Source organism: Anser brachyrhynchus, assembly GCF_964034855.1.
Source record: "Anser brachyrhynchus genome assembly, chromosome: 17".
NCBI classification, from domain to species: domain Eukaryota; kingdom Metazoa; phylum Chordata; class Aves; order Anseriformes; family Anatidae; genus Anser; species Anser brachyrhynchus.
Window position 1 is genome coordinate 179,164 of NC_137710.1, and position 16,916 is coordinate 196,079.

General features: G+C 41.8%; 2 protein-coding genes across 3 annotated transcripts in view; one reads left to right on the plus strand and one right to left on the minus strand.

The window, feature by feature from the left end:
• The window catches only part of ZNRF3 (zinc and ring finger 3), a 113,391-nt gene extending 101,738 nt beyond the window's left edge, over positions 1 to 11,653 (minus strand). Inside the window, exons 1-2 of one of the 2 annotated variants that reach the window (XM_080558992.1) lie at positions 11,357 to 11,653; positions 9,498 to 9,664 (exon numbers count right to left, since the gene is read on the minus strand). The gene's annotated coding sequence lies outside the window, so the exon portion shown is untranslated. The other variant, XM_080558993.1, reaches the window with a different exon arrangement.
• A 30-nt stretch (positions 11,654 to 11,683) lies between these two features.
• Positions 11,684 to 15,054, plus strand: XBP1 (X-box binding protein 1). Its single transcript, XM_080559011.1, has 5 exons — positions 11,684 to 12,097; positions 12,172 to 12,268; positions 12,349 to 12,477; positions 13,081 to 13,244; positions 14,015 to 15,054. The coding sequence occupies exons 1-5, from the start codon at positions 11,808 to 11,810 to the stop codon at positions 14,202 to 14,204; spliced, it is 870 nt and encodes a 289-aa protein (XP_080415137.1). The 5' UTR covers positions 11,684 to 11,807; the 3' UTR covers positions 14,205 to 15,054.
• The last annotated feature ends 1,862 nt before the right edge of the window (positions 15,055 to 16,916 follow it).

Below are 16,916 nucleotides of genomic sequence, written 5' to 3' on the forward strand. Positions count from 1 at the left end.
GAAAAGGATTGAGAATGTGAGCATAAAAGCAAGTTACCATGAAATAACTGTGGGCATGAGATTACTTCACATTAACTAGAGGATGTAAATGTGCATACAGTTACCTCAAATTGCTTCTAGGTTATAAATTCACACAGTAGCTTAATCATAGTCATTCACTTGTTCATCCATGCCTAAGACACTGCCTTTTCTTTCAAAGTCCATGTCAGACACAAGAGAAACTGAGAAAAATATCACTGACTGATCAAAAAGAAGCACGCCAATACAACTGGATTAAAATGAAAGAATTATGATTAAACATTACATTTTAAACACTGCCAAAATAACAAAGTCTGGATAGTACCAGTGGATTTGTTGGTAACTCCTGTTTAAAAATTAGTCAAAGTATTCTAAGCATTCTTAATAATGGTTTATAAATACCATAAATGCCTGTTTTAACTGCAACTAGCAATTTTCCTTTGAAGCTGATTTGCATCTCCGTTTCTATCTGCTGGCCTTCCTAGAGGAAGAACTGTCTGCCATTTCCTTTGATCAAATCATTAAACTGAAGCAAAGGAAAAAAAGGGTCCCACAGTATAACTGTAAAATACATTGACTCAGCATCTTCCTTCTACATTACAGATATTTATTTAGCATTTACTTTGGTATTCTGGGCTGTTATGCTACACTCAAGTTTAAGAAGCAAGTGGTGTTTCAGAGGCCCCCTTGTGTAGATTAAAGAACATCATTGAGGGATTCAGGACATACTTTGATTGCACTGTGCAGTGCAGTGCAGTGACATCTACCCTTGCTTTAAATGGGTATCAGAAGCAATCTAACATCAGCAGCAGAGTTCTGTACAACTGGATAGAGGTTCTGATGACCAGAGGGACTTACTTGATTCTTAACTGAGTGAGAAGGTAAGTTTTTCATTAGAGTAATTCTTAAACCAAACTTGAGAACTGTGTTTTCACAGTAAACTGTACCTGAGAAGTCCTCACAGCAGAACAAGTAGCCATATAAAGGATGAAGAGAGCCACTTATCTCAGTCATACCACCACATGTGCCTTTCCAGATGATTTCAGTAACTGACAACTCAGACTTTCTACTGTCCATGTTCCCTACATGTTTTAACACCACCCTCTGCAGAGACCAGGACTACAGCATATTTCATAAGCAAGTGAAATTGCTGTACCTCCTAATAAGCAAGTAAACAGGAGATACATCATTTTCTGTGTAAATTCATGTACATGCCTGCCCATTTTAATCACCAGGTAAAATTGTTACCCTACTTCTCTGGAGACATGATTGCACAGCACAAAGGCTTAGGCTTGACTGAAAGCTTTACTCAAATATGCCTGAGTGCCTGATGAGTTTCCATTACTGAAGCAGCATCAACAGTTATCATCTTTTGGTACATGGAAATGTATCTCCAACACCCCTTATGTCACATCTGCTGCTGCATTTCAGGAAGAGATGCTGAGGTGCACTAAAGCAGAGCAACCAGTAGGTGACCTCCTACACTTGAAAAGCTAGAGAAGTTCCTTTGCCCACTGGCAAAACACACCAAGTATGTATGAAATGTGCCAAAATATCTCCAGAAACGTTAGTCTGAATTGAAGATGCCTCTCATACCCTTCATTTTCATGCACTCAAATTTTACTACTGCAGTTATGAACAAAAGGCCAACTGAAATGGGCAAAATGTTTTTAATATTTATGAAAGATATGTTTTCATCATTATCATCAATTACTCTAATTTAAATTAACAAACTATTGTCCCTTGTCAGCTCAATTAAAAAACAAAAAACAAAAAGCACTGTGTCAATTTATGTTAAGAAAAAAATGTCATCTAGCTGTGACTTTCTCTTGCTATTTAAAGTTAAAATTTGGAAACATTTTTTTTAAGTTAATCAGCATTGAAGCAATCCAAATTAATCAACAGACTAGTCACAACAGCTTCAATGACATTAAAAAAAAAAAAAAGTGAACAAAACTCCCCGCTAATGTTTGAAAAATTAAGGTTTCCAACGTCTTGAACAATGTGTATTTATTTAAATCTGTATGAAGTGCAAACATTCTGATTTAGGAACCCTTCACTCTTTCTGTAAAAGTACAATTGTCTACTGAAGGGAAAAGATGATAATGAATCAGACCTGCAAAACTGAAATATGTTAAACCATACTAAAAATATCCTTATTTAGTTAACTGCAGCCTTTTCTTTTTGCAAACTGTTGTACAATATACAGCACATGTTTATATGAGAGTTGCAATGCAGCGCAGATATGCATGATGTACTGATTCCTTCAGGGCAGGCACAAGAGATCATGTAAGCAAAGAAAGAAAAACGAGTACTAAGAAATAAACTAAAATTGTTACTATATGCTATTTGCTCATGTAAAATCTTCGCAAGGACAGACAGGATCAGTAAGAACATCTGGAGCCAAATTTTCCAAAATTATCTTTGGAAGCAATATCCCTTCATTCTGCAAGAAGTACCTTCAAATACATCCACACAAATGTCTTCCTCTGTATTCTTAAACCTGCCCCCGCAATTGCTATACATCAGCTCTACTCAGTTCCAGTTACAACTTCACTGAATTCTAGATTATTGTTAATTTTATGTGTTCATCATGGCATCATTGTAGAAAGCAGACTGCTTAGCATTAGCTGCTTAGCACTAAAGTTAATCAAGCCTTAGGCCGTGAGAAACTACACTTGTAACATTGGTGTGAAACTGCATAGCTAACTAAGATCAGAAGAACTAGCTTTGACCAGCAGATAAGGGAAATATGCATAAACTTGAAAAGGCCACAGGCCAAAGATACCACCAAGGAAACCACAGATGAATGAACTGAGAAGCAAGGAGACCCCAGACAATAATGACTGACTGGAGAACAGCAGAGCACTGACAGTGTCGCTACAGGGAGGTTACTTCAAAAAACTACATAAAACCAAAGCCAATATGAAATGGGGTCCCTCTTGAGAGGCGCCCAGCTCAAGCTGTAGAATTGTGTGAGACTAATAACCATCTTTCAAAAGATTACCTGATTCTTAAGCCATGGGACCCTAGGGTCAGATCAAAAGAATATTGACAGTAGAATAATTCTGCATTAATTCCTGTATTAATGGGGGCAGTGGTGTAACTCCTTCAACGGTTTTGGTGACCCAGGTAGGCTGCTGGGCAGCCACCATTAGACCCTCTCACCTCCAACTGTCTATTTGCTGGTATCAGGTGAGTTCACCCAGGGCCTTGGGGATGGGAGGTGCTGACTGGTGAGTTTTAAATTTACGCTTTAAATACAGGTTAAATTCTGGGAGCGTGCTGAAGTGGGAAATACACCTACCATAGAAAAGGGGACACCTTTAGCCAAAGTACTGGGAAATTAGAGGAAAATAGATGAAACTACAGGTGGACCACAGCATATGGGTTATTATCTTTGCAAGTATCTCTATAGGTATCGTTGTATGTATACAGTACTGTAATTTGTGTGATTTTGGTGTAACCAAAAATCAATTTATGTTAGAGGCTATTGTTATTCAACACCGATATAAGTAGCCGGTATGCTAATAAAAACAAAAGGAGACTGCAGAAAAAGAAATATGTAACAGCTTAGCACTAGTAACTAAAGCTGAGGAAGCCTTAGGCTGTGGGAATGTACTTTTAACCTTTTGTTTTTAAATGGAGAAAACAGTAACCCAGAACCAGTTGAAACTAGAATACAAGGGAGTAGGAACAAGACTAACTACAAAGTTTCCTAACTTTTGAGATAAGAGCAAGAGAGAAGTCATAAATACAAAGAAAGGCCTGGAGACAGAAAGAGACCTATAAGGAGAAGGTGAAGCCCCAGGCCCAGAAATGCTGTTGGATAACATAGATGGCGTGCAAAGGAGATGTGGAGGAGTGAGGACTATAAATCAGAAGGCTATCGGACAATCTAGGTCACTCCTTGGAGGCACCCAGCTCAAACTGTCAAGCGTTCTTTTAATAAATGATCACTATTATAATAATGAGCTGATTCGATTTGAGGCATTCAGTTAGGGTTGAACCAAGTGAAGTCGGAGGTGGTGACAGCATAATTCCTGCAACAGGTGGCTACAGCATAATCGGAACCATGGTCCAGGTGGCAGCTGCGTAATTCCTACAATAGCATGTAGCAGTTTGTTCTCTTTGAAAAAGCATCCAACACATAAATAACATACGTCACATATTTCTGAAAAACACATTTACATACAATCTAAATACTAACTGATGAGCAGCAGAGAGAAAAAGTTAAAGGTTAAATTTAACATGCCTTGAGAAAAAAAGAAGCAAACAAGGGCAATTTAGTTGCATCCCCCTGCATAAATTCACATTCTAGTACCAGTAATTCCTAATGAAAAGTTGGTTCTTGCTACTGCAATTGTCATAAACAAAGTTTTAAGCAGAATTAGATACATGGAGTATTTCCCGTGCTGTCGCTGTCTATTCAAGCAGAGCTTGGTCTTGGCAAGTACTGCACACCTGGGCAAGTTTGGTCCTGATACGGCAGCTAGATGTGTGTCATTGAGCTGTCTTGTGAAACCTGATGGTTTCCACTGAGCTTTGCATAAATAGTGATTTTTTTACAATAATCGAAAGTTTTTATTTATCTGATGACTTGGAAAAGCAAAGCTACTCACAGTCTTGGTATAAAGCCCACTGAAAACCATGAAGAGCCTTCACAACTCCAACAGTATTTGAAGCCTTAAGACTATAAACGCTTCTCTATTTAATTTAACATTGTGACTAGTGTTTCTGGAGTCAATGTATGGTACAAGTTGCTGTTCTTGCAGCCCCTACCTCAAGCAACCCACTATTTAAAGTGAACAATATATAAACAATACAAAATAATTTCAAAGCATGTAATTAATGTGTATAATGTGTCAGCTGTTGATACTAATTGCAATGGACAAATCCCACACTACTAAGTTTAAAGCCAACAAATAGACTTCTGAATTCCAAAAAAAAAAAAAAAAGGCAATTAAATTGGGACTGGCTAAAATGAAAAAATTACTACATTAAAAATTGATTCATTCATGCAAAAGTGAATTAAGCAACTATTTACTCTATTTCATCTTATGTATTAAAGACTCACCTAAGTTACAAACTCTGACAGGAACTTTTAATTAATCACCCTAAAGCACTGCATTTTCCACATTCAGTTACTAGTATACAATCCATTTAATTAGAATAGAAAGAGCTTCAACCGTCCCAGATCAATTACTTGAAAATTATCATTAAGATCAAGTGCTAACAGAGCAAATGAAGTTACCAGAAAGGAATGATAATAGACTTGTCCCTCTGTGAGCACCAGCTGTTATCCTTCACCCCCAGAGCATTCAGCAAAATAAAAAGGTATGAGGTAGGAGGCATACAATTCTGATAACGCTCCTCACATTTTGGGTCATGCTGAACTTATGATGAGACTGAACTCATTCCTAACGTGTTATTTCCTGATAATTTTTCTCTGCCCCTTTTCATGGTGGCTCTCTTATGACAGCTGGATACAGGCTTCTGTGTACAAAAAAAAAATAGAATTAGGTGAAGGCACTCAAGCAGAAGAATGTATAGAAATCATTTCAAAATTACAAAACAATAAAAGTTGCCAGGACTCTCAGGGGCTCTGAAGTTCTAAGAGAATTCCAAAGCCTAGGGAATGAAGCCTAAGAAATAGGAGAAGGTATTTCCTTTCAAAAGCTAGCACTGCTCCAAAGAGCTAGGTTTTGCCAGCAGGAAGTAGTCATCAAATTTTCCTAAGCACAGTTGTTTACCTCCCAGAGTATTTCCAAGCAGAGGCTCCAGTTCTGAACCAGGATGTGCAAACAGGAAAATTTACTGGAACAGGAGCTTTTAGGTATGTGAGATTTCAACAGTTGGCTACTTTCCTCAGATCTCACTCAGTACGTTAAATATTTACACAGAATCCAGAACACAGGCTGCCAGTTCACTGGGACAGTAAAACAGCGAGTTCGGTCTCTCTTTTATTGCCTGTTCTGCAACATCACCCCTAAAGATGCACTCAAAGTATCATCTCAATTGAGTATAGTACTTTTATCTTTGTCCTTTTACTTGTAACTACCACCACAAATGCATCATCACGCATCAATGTACAGAAGTGGACACAATACCTCTCAAACAACATCACTTCTAAAGAGAGCTTGCAGCACACAACTCTATCCTTTAGTTTGGCCAAGACCTTAATCACATCTGGAAATTATGTCAAAATGGGGCATCTTCCAGAACCTCAAAATCCTGCATAATCAGCACAACTTTCAGGTCCACATTTTCTCATCAGCTGTATTGGCAGAACTTTGCAGTGGAACACCGTGCTTAGGACCAAGCTAGAAAGAAAACAGCCAAGGAGCTGAAGTAGAACTACAGCATGGAAATAGGTATTACAGTCAAACAAGTCACAGCCAAGCACCAGAGATGCCAATAGTGGAACCTTTATAAAGGAAAAGGGAATCCATGCAATGAGATAGAGACAAGGATGAAGGCATGGTGTTGGAAAGGGATGGGCTCAACATCCCTTAAGCAAGGTAGTTATAAACAGAAGCCAGAACAAAACACACACCCAAAGCAGGACACTGAACAACCACCTCCCCTAGCCTGTGAGATTCATTCACAGATCAGATAGTTCCCTGATACCCACCAGATTCCCTGAACTGAGCCTACTTTCCTTGCCAACTGGTCCACTGCTGTTCAATTCCCAGTTGAGTCTCTCAGGGACGGGCAGATGACATAAATCTTGCCAAGGGCATCCAGTCACTATTTATAAAACTCTGTTTACACGAACAATGTTTGCAGAGCTTTCCAGTAGTGTTTCATTTTTACAGAACTAGTAGCACAGGGTTGCTGGTAAACATTCCCTTCCCTTCACTGCCTTTCCATTTACTGTGTTGTCTATAACTTTTCTCCTTTTAAATTCCCATGAACTTAAAAGGAGAAATTACTCCAGTCTCTGAATATGCAGGAGAAATTTGTTTCTGTCAGACAAAACACGAATCAGACTAAGAGCTCTTTACCTCAAAATTCTGAAATTTCCTTGTAAACAAGTAAGGTTTGTCTTTAATAATCAGTATTCTGTGACTGGTGGCTGGGGGTAATCAGCTTTCAGATGAGAGCAGCAGGGATTGGCAGGCTACCTCTGTACTGAGACCTCTGCTACTGAATACACATGCCAGTTTTCTGAAAAAAAAGTAGTAAAATTACAAAAAAATGCAAATATTACTTAACTGTATAGATTTGTTTATTTCCGGTCTTACCTAAGACCAGGTAATTCTTTAGTTTTAGAGGAAACTAACAAAATGAAGCATATGGAATTATAATGCAAGTGAAATCCAGTGAACGGAAGAAATATATAGATGCAGGGAACATTCTGACCTCTTTATATAGGTCGCTTGGTCTTAAATTTACTGTTACTACTCCAAAAAGAGACAACATATCATCAGAGCATGTTAAGATAAATCTGCTGCCTTGTATTCTGTTACAGTAAAATAAGGAATTATACAAAATGTAAGAAGCCGTGAAGCATGAATGATTTTGCTGGCAAAAAAAATCTGTGGTGCAAAAAAAGTTATTACAAGACAGGGTAACAATGGGGGATCATACTTAAAAAAAAAAAAAAAAAGTCAATCACTTTCTATACATGCACCTATTGTCAGTCTTTCAGAACTTGCCTTTTCACCTGCCTGTTTTTATAAGGTCCTGCATGAAATTTATGCCTACTGAGCTACCAGCAAAACTTCAAATACGGCACAACCTCTTTGAACATGGGCAATGCTGCTAAACTGCCTAGAGGAGCTGCAAGATGGGCTTCCATGCCTTTGGCTGCTGAGAATTCCAATGAAAATGGTTGAAGACCCTCCTTTCCTTGAAAAAAGCCCTTGTAAAAGGTCCAACCTCTAGCCAATCTTCATGAATGTCTGAGTTAACTCAGACTTCTCTTGTGAATCAGAAGCAAAGCTTCACTATAACGGTGGGAAAAAGAATTCTATTGGGATGGGGAGACAGAATTCCAGTACCAGGGCATGTGATCTGTATCACAAGATGTACACTCTCTGAATGAACATACACTGTCTGTAGTGGCTAAGACACAGCTGTGGGAGAAAATATAGAACTTCAGCATGACGTTCCAAAGGCAATGGAAGAAAAGGTGTAACAAGATTCCCTCAAGGTACAAATGTGATAGGATCTCTCCCTCAACCACAAAAGCCACTTGGGTCAAAGTACTGCACTATAATGATGACCAAAGTAAGAATCTCCAGACTATACCTGTGGCTCCCAAACATGTCTAAGATGGAAATGAGGCAGACCTACCATTGTTCATTGTAATTCTGGGTAGTAACAGGTGCCAGTAACGTATGTGGACAGAACATCAGGGTGAAGAAATAGAATGCAAACTTCTTAAGTGTTTGTAAGGGTTTGAAGCTGGACTTAGTCTTTTCCACGCTTTTACGGCGACACACTGGAAGCAATCATAGAAGCCAATGAGGCAAAGTTTCAATAACAAGTATTAACGGAGAAAGGGTGATAGCTGAGCAAAAAATCACCTTTCTGCAGCACTTGCTTGAGACGCTGTAAAGAGAAGGCAAAGCCAACCTCACTTCCTACAGAATGCAGACAGGTTGGCAGCTCCACGCAGCAAGCAAAGGATGCAGATTCTGCATAATTCATCTTAGTATAGCAGTACCACCTTTCTGCCGAGGAAGAGGTATCTCACTGTTCCTGCTAGGCTTGACAGCCTTTGCTGAAAAGTGCTATACCTTTTATTATCACCTTACCTGTAAATTGTTGTGACCCACTACAAGAATTAAGAGCAGCCCTTCCATTCAAACCCAGAGGAGCAACAAAAATCCCATGTTTCCAGGAAGCCTGAACTGATAAGACCAGAAGAAATAGTGTTGCCAGTACCCCCAGAAAACCCAGTAATATGGCTGAAGCGAAATTTCCCCTGCTCCAGCTAACAATAAACTCAGCAGCTATGTTAGTAGAGTTTTTTATAGAAAGATAAGGTGAATTTCCGCATGAAGACTGAAAGAACTAGAATTTTGAGAGATGCACTTTTCCATCCCAATGTGTATTGATGAAATTTAAGAATAAGTAAAATGGATACAAAGCATATTACAAACATTATGGGTTTGGAATAACCTCATTTTAGGCTGCAGAACAGTTCCCCTTCTCATTTATTCAGCTATTGATACAGAGCTGGGAATATGCCAGCTGTTGACATGAGCTCGACGCCCTAAGCAACCTTCCAAGTGTGTTAGACACGCATTGGGCAAACAAGCTCCTTCTCAGACTATTAGTTAAACCTATTAGTTAAACTATATTTTCTCTATACTCTCCCATTTTCTTTCCCTCTTTTATTCACCCTTTTTTCACATGTAGATAACATTCAACTCATATTTCTTTCTCTGTATCTGAGAAAGGGGAAAGCCTATCCACCTTTGTTAGACAAAACTATTTCCTTCGGTGGGTCAGCCACCTGAACATACCACATAAAAGTGTGTTGGCAGGAACTAATGTTGTTTCTGGCAGGACAGCCAACAGTATCCTCACTGGCACATCCTTTAGATGGTGGTGCTGAACTAAAAGGCAGGGTAAGAAGCTTTCTTGAATAACTTGAGTACTGTCATGTGGATCACAGGCTTGAATCCAATGCCTGAAAAAACAGAAATATGAAAAAAGGAACGTGTAAACAGCAAGTTTGAAAAAAAATGGCAAAAATCAGAATTAAACTTGAAGTCCTTTAATTATAACTTTCAGAAAGGGTGTCTCAGTTCAAGACAAGCTTTATTTAACTTTTTAGTTTCCACTTTTTTACCCAGTAGCTTACCATATAGTTAATAAAAGATTCTACGTATCCTAAGGCAGTAACACAATATTTATAAGCCTAAACATATTCTCAGTAACTATACCACTGCTAGCCTTAGCAATGCTACTACAATTACTCAACAAGACAAGACTAGAGGGTCTCAGGGCTTTCTTTGCCATATGTTACCACTAACACCAAGCATGTTAATGGATACCATTATTACATTCAGTAAGAGTGGAAACCACCAATGCCAATGGCAGCTTCCAGTTCTGTCACTGTTCCAGCCTGGTCACATACCACTGTTACATGGCTCTTGTACCCCTAGCAGCACATATGCACTTCTGAAGTTTACTCATGATTGTAACTGTTGGTTGTAGAAGGAACATAATGCTTTTACTCTGGTTCTTTTTAAAATTAATCAGAAAAATTAAGTCACATAGAGACACAAAATTAGGGTTTTTCTTCAGCCATAATGCTAAGAAATCTGGGTATCTATATGACAAATCACATCACAGCTAGTTTTAGTAGTATAGCTACAAATATCAGAAAGCAGCACAAGCAGGGGCAGCCTGTCTGCTTTAAATGTTCAACATTTTCATTTGCTGTAAAAATGTGCAACTAATTTGACACAAATGTCTGATATTAGCAAAATATATTAATATTGGTCCGCATTTTGTTAGAAAACAGTAAAGCTTTTAATTTTGATTATAATTAGAGAATAAATATGATTACAAACCCCAAAGAGACATACAAAGGAGAAGCAGTTAGTTTTTAACAATAGGTATCTGAGGGGCCAAGCAGGACCAGAACAAATTTTCTGCACTCAGAATAAAAGGCTTATCAAAAGTTGCCACAATTTTCACAAAGGCATCAAAGTAGAAATGTGAACTATCAGACTTAACTAAATGTCGTACTGCAGTGAGTAAGGAAAGAACAAACAAAAACTTACAAATGCAGGGTTTGTTCTTTGTTATCGTGAAAGCCTGGCAGTACTCCAATACTGGAATAATTCCAGACAAGCACACCAGTTGTGCAGTGCCTTTGAACTTTTAAAGCTAATGTTTTTCCTTTAATGTTTAACATCTTATCTATTTTAAACTCACTGTATGGGTGGATTTCAGAAATAAACTCAAGGAACCAAAATTTTAACATTTCACAACCACTTGGTAACAGGCAACTAACTGCCTGTGAGCAAATCCTGGGAAGCTTAGGGCACTGAGGTATGGCTGACATTTCAAAACAGCGTGCCCTAGGAAGCTGCCTATTATTGCTCGCACATTGTTGAACAGCTGAATTTGTACGTGCATGATATTGCGAGGCTTCCTAGCTACCAAACCTCTAGTTGTCTGGGTCTGAAATAGCTTGGATTTAACGTCAACCCATTACATTTTGTCAACATTCCCCATTAGATAATGTGAAAAGGGTGCTTCTCACTTATCACATAGTATTGCTGCTGCTTAGAAACACATTCAATTCAAAATAGAACACCTGGAGCACTGCTGCAGGCTCTCTAGCAGCCTCTCCTTGCCTGTCACTAACCTCTTCCCTGTTTTCAGACCCTTTGCGCAGCATCCAGCATAGCTCCGTTCCCAGCAGTTGCGTTCCCACAAATGCTGGCCCTTTCCCTGCTTTCTGTTGGGATTTGGGACGGATGGTATCCGGGATGCCAGAAAGGGAAGTTTTGCTGCGCTGCCACCTCTAACCCTGCTCGGTCCCCGCGCCCCAGACGCTGCTCGAGCTGAGCGCCCCCCACGCCCGCTGCGCCGCAACCAGCCCCAGCGGCCGGCGCCGGCGAAGGCCCCGCGCGGGCCCGGCCGCGAGGACCCCCCTCGGGCCCCCCGCTTCCGGCGTCCCCCCCCCCGCTTCCGGCGCCCCGCGGCCTCGCCCCTCCGCCACGCGCCGCCGCTCGCCGGCCGCCCCCGCGTCTGATGCAATCGCTGCCCGGCCTCGCCTCCGGCCGCGGGCGGCCCGGCGCCGCTCGTCACGGCCAATGAGGAAGAGCCACGACGGCAGAAACCCGGGCGGGGCGGCAGCGCCCGCAGAGCGCCGCGCGCGCCGGGCCCGGGCCGTCCTCTCCGCGCCGGCCATGGCAGCGCTGCCCGGGGCCGCGGCCCCGCGCCTGCTCCTCATCCCCAGCGAGGCGGCCGAGCCCGCCGCCGGCCGGCGCCTTTCCGTCGTCCTGCCGGCGGGAGCGGCCCCTAGTCCCCCGGGGGCTCCGCAGCCGGCCCGCAAACGGCAGCGGCTCACCCATCTGAGCCCGGAGGAGAAGGCGCTGCGCAGGTGAGTGGGGGGCGGGCGGCGCGGCGCGGCGCGGCGGGGCAGCCGCCGGGGCTGACGGCCGCGCTGCCCCGCAGGAAGCTGAAGAACCGCGTGGCGGCCCAGAGCGCCCGGGACAGGAAGAAAGCGCGGATGACGGAGCTGGAGCAGCAGGTGGTGGAGCTGGAGGAGGAGGTAAGGAGCTCGGCGGCCCCGCGGGAGGGTGGCTGCGGCGGCACCTGCTGCGACCCCCCTGCCTGCGCGGCTCTCTGCAGAACCAGAAGCTGCTTCTGGAGAACCAGCTCCTGCGGGAGAAGACGTGCAGCCTTTCCCTGGAGAACCAGGAGCTCCGCTGCCGCCTGGGTTTGGATGTTCTGAAAACAGAGAAGGAAAGCGAGTCTAAGGTGAGCATTGCGGTGTTCTCGGTGGCTGTCTTGCTCTGTTTCTCGGCAGAGCCTGTCAAGAGTCGCTGTGCTCTAGGAGGCAACTGCGTGGCAGCGCCAGGGGGCACTAATCCCAGTGTTGAGAGTCTCTAGGCTGAAACAGGTATGCTCTGAAGAGAGCATGCTTTGTGTGCCAGAAATGCGCTTGTCTTCCGAGCGGAGGCTTTCCCACAGATTGAGTAGTTGTTGAGTCTGAAGCGAGCACCATTGGTAGTGTGGGAGATAGTGAGCTGGTTAGTCCCAAGCTGTTTTACGTCATCTGCATTTCTATGTTATACTGTGGAAGCGAAATAAGAATTCTTACAGTTATGTGTGGCTGTCTCAGAAGAACAGGGGAGATAGTGAGGGGCCAGGCTCTCATTTAAAAGTGGTGAACAAGATGGGTTTGCAGAGGTATAGAAGTTTGAGTCACCTTTGCAAGCGGTCTCATCTCTTCAGGCTGCTACTGCATAAGCAAGAAGAGACTAATGGGGGAAGCCTTTGCAGAGAGAGCATGGTCTTCAGGATGCTGTATTGTCTGCCAGAACATCTGTGATGACTGACAGAGCTTTTTCTTTGGTCCAGGTCGTGATGGAATCACAAGTGGATGAGATCGGGTTGGTGACCGGGTCCGCTGAGTCCGCAGCACTCAGACTACGTGTTCCTCTGCAGCAGGTGCAGGCCCAGCAGTCACCATTTCTGACAAATTCCACATGGATTCTGATGGCAGTGACTCTTCAGATTCTGAGGTAAGCATCTGCTCCTGTCCTAAATGCCCATGAAATTCAGAACCACTGTGGATTTAAGACTCAGTTGAGAACTTCTTGATGTAAAGTTTCTTGATGACTTTCCACAGTTAGCTTGTTTTTTAAGCTTTGGAATATTGTACCTGGGGCTCAAGACAGCTAGGGATCCTGTGAGTACAAGACAAGTTAATGCAACTTAAACAAGTCTGGCTTTTGTAATCTGAGATAATATTGCACAGAACAGTCTCTTAGTTCTTACAGCAAAGCATACAAATACAAAATGCATACTGTGCTTTTACTGCTGTTGTAAACAGATAATTATTTTCTTGATGTCTGATACTTGACAAGGCTGTTGGAACTTAAAGACTGTCCAATATGAATCTCTTTTAGAAACTTAAAGACAGGAAGGTTACACACCTTTTGGTCGTGGGCGTATCTGCCTGCACCTGGTTCTGGTACTTGCTCTGTGGACTCAGGAGATTCTATGGTGCTTTTATACAATAGGTCTAAGATTTAGAGGAGCTTCTAGTAGAGATTGAACATCTAATCCAGAGTTTGATAAAAATCTGTAGTACCCTTACAAGAGAACTAATGGACAGAAGTTCTGAACAATAAGTAACTTTCTGTTCTGATAAGTGGTGTTTGTAGTAAAACTCCTAGTTTTGTGATGTTAGCATATTTTAACTTCCAGGTGAGGGTGGACTGATGCTGCAACAGATGTTTTGCTGTAATAGTTCTAGGCTGTCTTTCTAAACCAGTGTTTTATTCTGCAGTCTGATCTCCTGTTGGGCTTTCTGGACAGTCTGGACCCAGAGATGTTTCTCAAATGTGCTGATTCAGAATCAGCATGCCTGGAAAAGCTGGAGGAAGAGATCTGTGGAGAAACAAATTCCATACCGACCTCCCCCTCTCCCTCTTTGGGGTCCCCATCAGCTAAGCTGGAGGCCATTAATGAACTCATAAGGTTTGATCATGTATACACAAAGCCCTTAATATTGGAGATTCCTGTTAAAATGGGCAACCAAACCAATATGCTAGTGAAAGTTGAGGAAGTATCTCTCTCTCCGTCTGAAGACAAAGCTATTGCTGAGATCCCAGCCTCTGTGAAAGAGGAACCTGTAGACAGCTTCATGCCAGAACTGGGCATCTCTCATCTGCTTCCCTCTCCTTGTAGCCTTGCAGCCTCAAGCTATCTGTTGGATGCTGGTAGTGACTCAGGATATGAAGGATCCCTGTCACCTTTCAGTGATATGTCCTCTCCACTTGATACTGACCATGCCTGGGAGGATAGCTTTGCAAATGAACTATTTCCCCAGCTGATCAGTGTCTAACTCAGTGTTAACTCTCCCTGGTTAACTATTCTGGCAGGGTAATAGGATATGCCCCTTGAGGGGTGTGTGTGTGGGAAATCAAGTGTATACAGAAAAATGATCGTTTCTACCTAAGAATGCTGGTAGGTGGGGTGATGGCCAATGTATTATGGCCAATGTATTTCTACTGGTATGAAGAAAAAAAACCCTAGGGTGTTGTCCCTGTGTCTGTTGCCCCCCCTCCCCCAGTGTTGGCTTATGAGAGAAGTTGGTTTCTCAGTAACTTGGCAATTTGGCTGAACCTGAAAATCAAAATACTCATTTTCTTTAATGCTGAAAGCTTTAATGGTCTATTCAGGTATAGACAGCTGGGTTAAAACTACATAGTCTGTACATCTTACGGATTTACTGTGTAAATGCTTGTTTTCCATTTGCTATGTAGAATTGCTTTCTCCATTTTAATATTTAACTGTATTGGTGCAATTAAAGTGCAATGCAGCTCACTTTTTGTCTTGTATCTCAATGGGGAGGGGAGAGTGTCTGGACCTGCTGAAGTTTGAAACTCTACAGAAATTTCTGGAGGTTAGATCTTTCAGTGGCTGATCTACCGCCTTGATGCACCCACTGATCCAGTAGTACTGCTGTGGTGCATGTAGCTGTGTGCTTTAGCAGCCTTTGTCATGTCTTGGAGCACATGATGTTGCAAGCTGTTTGGTGTAGATAGGTTTGTATGGTGGCCAGAGCTGCTAGAGCAAAATCTGCAGCCATAATAGAGAATGCAAGTGGCAGTAGCTTGATGTCTGAATAAAACTAATTCCTTCTTCTTGGTAACTCTCGTTGTACAGAATACTCTAGTCTGAGTGAAGGTCGGTGCTTTTCAAGTGACATGTTTAGTACTCACGAAGTAGCGAGACAGGGTGAAAAAGGTATAGATTCTGCATTCCCACAGGAATTCCTGAAAGAAAAATCAACTTCGTAGGAGCTAATTTCAAATATAACAGTATGACTATGTAGTTTTTGTTGTTCTTGGCCACTTGTTGCAATGGCACAGTATGGAAAAATACTTGGAGTGATAGGGAAGAAACTGATGTTGTACCCCAAGTGAGAGCTGTTCCAGGTGTTTGTACAACTGTTCTTGTTTTCAGTTCTGTTTCATGTCTTGCATTCTATTTGGACAGAAATAGCTTATGGGAGGTAAGCAGGAGTGTATTGGTCACTAATGTTTGAGGCGACAGGACTGTCTTTTACAAACTTAAGTAACTTACTTTGTAATAAAATATCTTGTCTGAATACTGGATAGTAGTAAAAACTAAATGTGCAAAACAAACTTGGGTTAAAAAACAAATTTATGGTAGACTGAAAACAGCTTGTTACGCTTTCACACTGGAAAACAGGGTGACTGCAAGAGGGCCCTTAGTACATAGTGCATGTTGCAAGTCTGAAAAGCAAGCAGTTAAATGAGGATGACAAAAGTAATACAAAATTATTAATTACTATTATTGGAACTTCAATTAAATTCAAAAAAAAAATCAAAAAGAATTAAGAAATAATGTTTTGGACATGCAAGGAAAAAGTTTCTCACCTCTTTAAAATTCAGCTCTATGGTTTCTAGCCTAGAAGTCCAAAACAGTTCACAGTGTAAGTATACAGTACTTGAAATAACACCTGGAAAAGGACTGAGATTTCACATACCTTCCTCAGGGCTATAGAAAGGTTGAGGCTAGCACATCAGAGATGTGCAGCCCATCCCGTTTGGTCTTGTGGCCATATATCCTGTTTTCAGACATCTGGCCTTTAAAGGGTAGCACATTAAAGACTAAGCATAGTGATGACATAGCAGTATTTCTGTTCAGTGCTGCATTACTTCCAGGCAGCGTGTGTGTTCTTGTGAGTTTGTTGTCTGAGACATTCAATGTAGACATAGTATTGACTATTCCTGTATGAGGTTTTTAACTATTTTTCTAGGAGTTGATCCTAAATGTAGATTGAAATGTGTTTTTTTGATAATACGCTATTTTCCTAAAGATAACCCAGGTTATTACAGATTTTTCTCATTCTGGTTTCACTCATGATTCTTACCACTTGAACTGCTTTTTCTGTGCACCTGGAGAGGCTATTGTAGCTAAAATAAGCACTTAAACTGATAGCCATTTTAATAGCTACTGAAAGTAAGGCCTTTGTCGTCCCCGTCCCCCCCCGTCCCCCCCCCCCCCCCCCCAAAAAAAGCTATTGGTACAAGAAAACTCAGTACTGATCCCTTTGAGACTTTAAATTGATTTGATTCATTAAACTGGTGGTTTGGACCAGCATTTTTTGAATGTAGTTTGATGGCTGCACAGGTATGCTTTTTCGGTTTCCTGTAAAC

Excerpts from the sequence above, each read along its gene's own strand:
- XBP1 (XM_080559011.1), top strand. The coding sequence starts at position 11,808 with ATGAGGAAGAGCCACGACGGCAGAAACCCGGGCGGGGCGGCAGCGCCC. Across the intron at positions 12,098-12,171 it reads GAGGAGAAGGCGCTGCGCAG|GAAGCTGAAGAACCGCGTGG; the intron begins GTGAGTGGGGGG and ends GCTGCCCCGCAG. Across the intron at positions 12,478-13,080 it reads AGAAGGAAAGCGAGTCTAAG|GTCGTGATGGAATCACAAGT; the intron begins GTGAGCATTGCG and ends TCTTTGGTCCAG.